Raw genomic sequence first — 8,601 nt, 5'->3', positions numbered from 1 at the left:
ACCCGTTAAAATGCTGGGATAGACTCCAGAGCTCCGTAATAGACAAAACGGTTAAGATAATGAATGAATGACTGAATTAATGAATATATACATATATATATATATATATATATATATATATATATAGAGAGAGAGAGAGAGAGAGAGAGAGAGAGAGAGAGAGAGAGAGAGCAATAGATGTAAAATGTAGGAATCATAAATGCAACAGCTGAACTTTTCTTTGCCCTCTTTCAGGACAAATTTATCTTGACTGGAACCTAACATCTGAGCTTGGACAGTTTTTCTTTGTTTTGGGTAGTTAATTGTATTTTTAACTAAGCATTAAAGTGCATCATGGATATTGTTGGTGTGAAGCTAAACTATAATTTTTGGTGAATGGACATGAACCAGGTTGAAAGAAAAGGCTGCTACAGTGCATGAGAATGTTTTCAGTCTGGGGAACGTAAGCAGGAGTTAGTGTATATATTCAGTTTGCTGTGTCGTCAACTCTGTCAGATAAGACAGAAAAACGACCTTGAGTTGAGCGTCCTCTGAAACTTATCCTCATTCAAAGAGCTGCTGGACTTTTCTACTTTCCTTCATATTCCATTCAGGGTAAGAAACCAACTTTTCTTTTACTTTGAATTACTTTTCCTCTTTTCCATCCGATAGCTGTGATGACAGCTGTATGTGGCAAAAATACGAGTCATTTCAGAGAGAAAATGAAACACTCCAAACATGGTCTTATACTGTCTGGTGATGGACCCTGTTAGATTAATGAAGGTAATGAGGCTCTGTCTAAACTCAGGTCGAAGATGGATGTGGCAGGCTGACCTGTTCTGATACTGACTTTTCATATAAACTGAATATTGTTATTAAAATGTACTTCTTTTTTCTTCAGCTTCAAATTTTAGGTGCAATAAAGTGCTCTGTTTAAACAACATTTTGTCCAAGCATAATTTTCCATCTCAGTTATTTTTAAAACTGAAAATATGTGACAACTTGGAAATAAGACATTTTTCTGGTGGAGTTAGTCCAACTGTACTTTGTCTAAATTGTTAAAAGTAATTTCTGGCCAGGGACAGAGGTTGAAAATTAGCCCTTCGGCTAAATTTTGGCTAAATATTTAGAAGCGTTTTTGTTTTTTGTTGTTGTTTTTGTTTTTTTTATATACTCTGTCATTGTCAAACACAATGAAAAGTAAATAAATAAAATATTAGGAAAAAATAGAATTCTGCTGTATTTATATATTTTACATGACACTTGTATGTTTCCTTTTAACAATTTTTCTATTTTATTTTATCCTGATCCAGACTTTGATCCAGGGGGCTGAAAGCCACCCTCCATGGTAAATTAGATGATGTTAAATCATGTTAAATAAAAATGTTTCAGGTCCGTGTCAACAAACAACAAACATGTTCCGCTTCCTGCTAAACTTGGCCGTAATCAGCATGCTGCCTGGTAAGAAAGCTTTCCATCTCAAATAAACCAGCAATGAGTTTAATTGCTCTTCATCCTCATTTTTACCATTAACAACTTTAACAACAAACACTGAAGCTAAAATGTATAATAACACAGAAAAGTAAGTACACCCTGCTTCATTTCTAATGTTTTATGTCTCAGGACATTTGGTCCTTCCTAAGTCTTAAAATCAGTTAAATACAATACAGGAATTTTGCTTCTCTGCTTTCTATTGTTGCTTGCAGCATTGGTTTCTGCAGCACTCTGATGGTCCCAACACAGTATCTCAGTCAGGTTGAGATCTGGACTTGGACTGGTCCACATCAACACCTTGATTATTTCCTTTTCAGTTCTGTTGTAGATCTGCTCCTGTTTGGGATGCAGTTCATGACTAAGAGAAAGAAGACATCATGCATGACTGGTGTACTTTGCTATATAGAAGAGATCATACTTGACACACTGACTGCTTGGTGTCCAGGTCCTGTGGTTGCAGAACAAGCTAAACAAATAAGGTGTTTGTGTTGACGTGTTGTCTTTAGGTTTCCCTTAACATGGTCTTGTGCATTATAGCCAAATATATTCATGCTGATCTCATCTATCAAAAGGACATTTTTCCAGATTTCGAACATTTAATAAGTAAATAAATAATCATATATTAATGGACAGACATAAATAATAAGAATAAATACCTACATAAATAATAAAATAGCAACCATAACGGAAACTACATATTCTATTTACATAACCGAAAAGAAGTGGGAGGAAGTAAAAACATGTGGTTGATTAATAAATCACATTTAAATACTTAGCTTATTATCAATGTAAGAAGAAAAAAAAGAGGAAGATCCCAGGACAGAGCTGGACTCCTGATTGAGATGCTGGACAAAGTCATCAGGAAGTCCAGCTCTGTCCTGGGCTGTTCTCTAGACTCAGTGGGAGAGGTAGGTGACCAAAGGGTCCTGGTAAAACTGACGTCCATGCTGGACCATGAGTCCCCCCCGCAGGACGCCCTGTCTGCTTCAGGGACAGACTGATCCATCCTCCATGGAGAGACACTGCAGGCCTTTCCTCCCTGCTGCTGTCACACTTTACAATGAACACATGGATAATATTTGTGAGTGTGTGTTATTTTTTATATCACCTGTGTGCTTCTGCTAACTGCACCTGTACTGTTGCAACAAAGCAATTTCCCCACTGAGGGACTAATAAAGTTTATTTTTTTTTATTCTAATTCCTAATGATGATAATAATAATTATACCATTATTACTTTTTATATCATTATAACATACACACACACACACACACAACTGAAGATAACAGCAAAAATACATTAATAACAATAAATAAATAAACAGTGAACACCCAGTGATAATCAAACACCTTCTGTACCTTGTAAAAATATATTTTTTATACTTTTTAAAAGCTGGTTTATATGTGGACATTCCCTGAGGGTTCCCTCCAAACTGTTCCACGATTTAACCCACAAACTGAAATAAAAAAGTTTTTCTATTTGTTGTTTGCGTCTGAAATGTTCTGACATCACATTCACCCCTTACGATATAACCCTCCTCCCTTCCAGTGAATCAGTTTTTAATGTTTTCTGGTCTGAGATTGTTGTCTGCTTTAAATAAGATTCGTGCGGTGTGAAATTCCACAATATCTCTGAAATTTATGAATCTTGATTGAAAGAATAATCTCTGTCTCCTGCCCGGTGAATGATCCGTACTGAGTAGTGGATGTATTGTTCGGATGCTGTTATTACCCCAGATGTCTGCATAGTAATTGAGATAAGGAAGAGTTAATGAACAGAATAGTATGCAGAGGGATTTATGATTCAGTGCCTGTTTGGCTTTATTTAATACTGTAGTGTATCTCTTATTTTGGTTTGTTTGTTTTGTAATTTCCAACAAATTTTTTCATCTATCAGCACCACTAAAAATTACTTCCTCTTTCCATCCAGCTGTATCTGTAAATGCAGATTAGTTCTGTGATTACCAGAAAGTATTATTCATGTTTTGCCCAGATTTAATGATAATTTATTTCTGTCCAACCACACTTTTAATTTATTCAGTTTACTATTAATTACTTGTGTTAGAATCTGCCAGAATAAAAAATGTTGGTGTGATCAGCAAATAAAAACAACCTTGCATATACAGGTGAAACTCAAAAATTAGAATGTCACTCAAAACTTATCTCAGTAATTCAACTTAAAAAGGTAAACTAATGTATTATATAGACTCGATAAATTCTGGGTATCATCACCAGTTTCCTGAACTGATTCAACTGAACTATTTCAATTCAGTTTTGATCAAATCCAATTCAATATTTATTAATTTATGGCTAATTGTGTAACACCACTTATTTTTCCTAAATATTAAAGTTGTTCTCAGAAAAATATTCTTATAAAACACTGAGAGCGTTTACTTAACAATCAAACTCATTTATCTGGGAGTAATCAGATTACCGTTATAATCTGATCTGACATATGCATTTCTGAAATACCAGAACAAAAGAATAAATAATAAGAATAAGAATAAGAATAAGAATGATAAAACACCCGGGATAGGAGAAAACAAGTAAAACTTTTAAAATGTCCTGATGAAGCATTTCATTCGGTGGAGTCGCTCTAAATATTCTTAAAATTCAGATCTCAGATAATGTGTTGATGTTAATAAAACCAGGGGCGTCTCAAGCCTTTGAGGACATCCTGGGCTTAGCCCGGGGAGCTTGATATATTAGTGCTGGGCACGTTAAGGCGTTAATCGCGCGTTAACGCAACGCTTAATTAACGGCGTTAATTTTTTTTTTTTTTTTTTTTGGCCGCTGGCTTTGATGACAGAAACATGGCGTCCATGTCTCTCTTCCCTGCTGCAGCGGTGCGTCTGATGTAATCAGGAGAGAGCTGGTTTAAAATGAAGAGACGTTTTCTGTCTGGAACTTAAGAAAGAAAAGAAGAACCGATTTCTCTTTGTCTAAACCCATGCAGATGGCAGAACATCGTGATTTTTGGATGGGAAACTTTTTTTTATTAGTATTTTTTTTTTATGAATACGGTTTTAATTTATGCAAGACAGCAAAGGTAAGACATGCTTTCTCACTTTTACAAACGTGCAGCATAAATCGGGTCTTCTTCTGCCTCTGGTTCGGTGAATCTTGGTCGTAGTGAGATGAAACTTCCAGCTGTGGAATCTGTGAGATGTGAGCTTTCAGTAGAGGAGCCGTTTGTCCGTGTTCATGCCGTGGGGTGGACATGGGGAGACGTAATTTGTGTTTACATAATTTTCGGACTTTGTCCAGCTGCTCTTTAAATTGTTTGTTGTCTTAACTGTGTTTGTTGGTGATAGAAATGGTTTTGCTGAGCTGGTAGCTGAGATTCTGGACTTTCTGTGGATACCACACATGTTTATAATTATATATACAGACCTGACGCTACACCCGGAAACCAGATGTTAACCCTTAACTCCCGGTAGTGGAGGCTGCAGGTGCAGAGGTGAAGCTAAACAGTCAAGCTAAGAATGAAAGTTTAGACAATTTATAGGCCAGAAATGTGGATAATGAAGCAGTGAAGGTGCATGGATGGAAGTTATTGTGCATATTGTGAATATTTCTCTCTCCTCACCATCTAGAAGCTGTGAGATTCTCATCCTGCTTTCTGTCTGTTCACCTGATGCTGATATTCATCACATATTGTTCCTTCTGTGTTTAGAAGGAAGCAGCTTCACAGCTTTAAATTCATCCTGCTGATTTTTTTACCTTTTAGTTAGTAAATCCTGAACATTTCATCATTCTTTCTCATAAATATTCGGTTTTATAAATATATATGAAGAAATATTTTAACTGTTGCTGTTTAAAGAGAAAATTGCTGCTAAACCTGTTTATGTGTTTAGTGCAGGGGTCTGCAGCCTTTCCAATCCAAAGAGACATTTTTCCCTCAGCCAGCTAAATGAACTCCTTTAGAGACGCAGATGTTACCAGACTTTTCAAAAAGTTAGCTTAATATATATTTTTAATAAAGAGCCACCATAGCATATTTGTAATTTTTGAAGAACCACATTTTTAATTTTTTTTATTTTAAGGTTTTAAAATAAAACAAATAGAAAAAATAGACAAATAGACAGACTCTCTTCTAAGGGATGTAGATATTTGTTGAAAATGCTGTAAAAGAAAAAAAAAAGTCCCAAGTTTCCAACCTAATGACAAGAAAGATAGATTTAAAAAAATATTTTAGCCACGTATTTAGAGACATGTGGAAGGTCCAGAGTCGCAGGTTGAAAACCCCTGATGTTAGTGAACCAAAATTTACTGCATTTTCTTTATATAGCTGTAGGCCTTCTTTTAAAATAAAGAGACATTTTGAGCGTAACAATGCGATTAATCGCAGCATGTCATGCGATTAATCGCGATTAAAAATTTTAATCGTTGCCCAGCACTAATATATATATATATATATATATATATATATATATACACCTGTCCAGGGTGTACCTGCCTCTCACCTGGTAATGCTGGGATAGGCTCCAGCTTACCCGCGACCCGTAATGGAACAAGCAGTACAGAGAATGAATGAAGGAATGAATGAATATATATGTATATATATATATATATATATATATATATATATATATATATATATATATATATTGTGTTCTTCCAGCACAATTAAAGCATTAACCTTTCCGGGCTATCGAGAGCCTTCTTTCAGAAATGGGAAGAGTAGTATGGAGTAAAGGAAAAAAGAAAAGTGCCTGGAGTGCTGCTTGGGTGTAAAAAATGGTGGTATTCCTCTGGTGCTCTTCAGTTATGCGATCAAGTAGAATTAATGAAAAGATTACTGAGGCACTCAAGAAGATAGAAGATAAAAAGCCTTTATTAACTCATGGCTAACCTATTAAAAAACACATCCATGCCAACGCATTTCAGCCTAAGGGGCCTTCATCAGGGCGAGTGGCAAAATGTTTGTCTGGCAGCTTAATTTTGAATATATAGACAATCACCAGCAGCTGCTCTGTGTGGGCAGGTAAATGGTCACATGGTACCTGTGGCCTGCCAGTGAGAGTCAATGACTCTCAGTGCTGGTGATTGTCTATATCAGGGCTACTCAATTCGGTCCTACGAGGGCCGCAATCCAGCAGGTTTTCCATGTATCCCTGCACCAACACACCTGAGTCAAATTAATGAGTCATTGTGTAGAGCCTGATTGGCTGTTAGAGCCACCTAATTTGACTCAGGTGTGTTGGTGCAGGGATACATGGAAAACCTGCTGAATTGTGGCCCTCGTAGGACCGAATTGAGTAGCCCTGCTCTATATATTCAAGAATTAAGCTGCCAGACAAACATTTTGCCACTCGCTCTGATGAAGGCCCCTTAGGCTGAAACGCGTTGGCGTGGATGTGTTTTTTAATAGGTTAGCCATGAGTTAATAAAGGCTTTTTATGTTCTATCTTCTTGAGTACTATGGAGTACACAGTAGGTACATGAGATAAATACAACATCAGGTAATGAAAACTTTGAGTAATTAAAAATGAGTAAAAAATGAATAAAGATAAAATCGACATGAAAGAACAAAATAATGTTTCCTAGAAAGCATTACTATTGAAGTATTTCCTATGCCATTTTTTTCTTAACAAGGGGTTTGTCCTGATCCGGTCCAGGGTACAAGACTGGAAAAAAAATATTCCAAAAAGGGTAAAGTACTGAAAAAGAACCCCTGCTGTAGAGCATGAGCAATCATGATTCAAAAGACTCAAAAGACCCAGGGCTAAAGCCTACAGAAAATCCTGGATCCATTTAAACCCATAATATGACTCAGCAAATCCTTCAATGACGTACATTCAGCTTGTTTAGTTGCTGCAACGACCGAAACAGAGCTGCCAACTTTTCAACAATCCTTGGAGTGAGATTTGGTGGAACCAACCAAAATTTTGACGCATACACGGCAGCAAGACAGAAAACTAATTTTCACTCATTTTCTGCAGGTTTAATCATAAAATAGCACTCAGGAGAAACAAAATTATTTTAAAAAAAGGTTTACTAATAGATCTTCAAAGTACCAACAGAAACTTTAAAATAAAACAGTAACCAACTCAACTACACAAAGGAAGGGACACTGAGACGAGACACAGGAAATTTCACAATAATAATCATTTTTCTAGATCTGTGGTGCCTAGTAAATCTGACTGTGATATTTTATCCCTTTCCCATTCAGCCAGTTCCCAGTCAGACAGTTCCCAGTCAGACAGCTCCCAGCCAGACAGCAGATTCAATACAAAACATGACTCAGTGATAATCACTGGAGAATAAATTTCTACATAATTATTTAAACATATATGTTCATGCACAAAATAATGTCAGCTGACTGTATTTATCACAATAATCTGATATTCACTTGGAAGTATTTTCTAACTTAAATCCATATGAATTTATACATTTGATTAGATTATAAATTCTCTATTTGTATCTTTCACTTTTGTTTAACAACACACAAAAAAGAGGATTTTTTCAGAAAGTCTATTTCAACCATACTATTTTTATTATTATTATTATTAACGTTATTAATATTATTATTTATTGTTTCAGTAGCAGTGATTTGGAAGCAACAGTAACAGTCAGGTTAGCAGATGGGAAGCAGATGGAACGTAATACTGTTAATTCTGTTATGCTCATTAATATAATATGAGTAATGGGGGGGGGGGGGGGGGGCTGGGCCCCTGTAGAGCCCTATGTCTAGCAACGCCCCTGCCCTCAGTCTCTGTGGGCATAACTTATTGATAATGAAAGTCGTTATCAGGCTCAACAGAACAACGAATAACCTCAGCTGTCAGCAATGTCGGGGTGGTTGATAATAGGAGAGAAAGCAGGAAAATGCCTCCATCTGCTCCTCACTGTAACAAGATGCTTCCATCTACACCTGCCTGATTTTCAGTTGCTTGATGTGTTTTCTGAAGCGTGCACTCTGTCCTCTGACGGAAACCTATGTGTGTGCACTCGAGTCTGTGTGTGTGCTCACTGCTGTGGACACAGAGCAGCTATGACATGACATCTTGTAAACCAGAAAAATTGCATCAGACTGTTTCCTGTTTGATAAAAGGACTAAATGTAAACCTGTTCTAGAGAAAATTTGACCATGTTGGATTTATTTTAACTATGTGCATGGTGACATC

General features: G+C 36.4%; 1 protein-coding gene across 1 annotated transcript in view; it reads left to right on the top strand.

Annotated features, from left to right (window-relative positions):
- Nucleotides 1-531: 531 nt before the first annotated feature.
- The window catches only part of LOC121650747 (alpha-tectorin-like), a 66,857-nt gene continuing 58,787 nt past the window's right edge, over nucleotides 532-8,601 (top strand). Inside the window, exons 1-2 of the mRNA XM_042002454.1 lie at nucleotides 532-594; nucleotides 1,372-1,440. Coding sequence (XP_041858388.1) covers nucleotides 1,395-1,440 — 46 coding nt within the window. The 5' untranslated portion in view covers nucleotides 532-594; nucleotides 1,372-1,394. The remainder of the gene's footprint in view (nucleotides 595-1,371; nucleotides 1,441-8,601) is intronic.

Source organism: Melanotaenia boesemani, chromosome 12, assembly GCF_017639745.1.
Source record: "Melanotaenia boesemani isolate fMelBoe1 chromosome 12, fMelBoe1.pri, whole genome shotgun sequence".
In the NCBI taxonomy this organism is placed as follows: Eukaryota; Metazoa; Chordata; class Actinopteri; order Atheriniformes; family Melanotaeniidae; genus Melanotaenia; species Melanotaenia boesemani.
The sequence above is the reverse complement of the archived record's forward strand: the minus strand, read 5'-3'. Positions and strand labels throughout refer to the sequence as shown.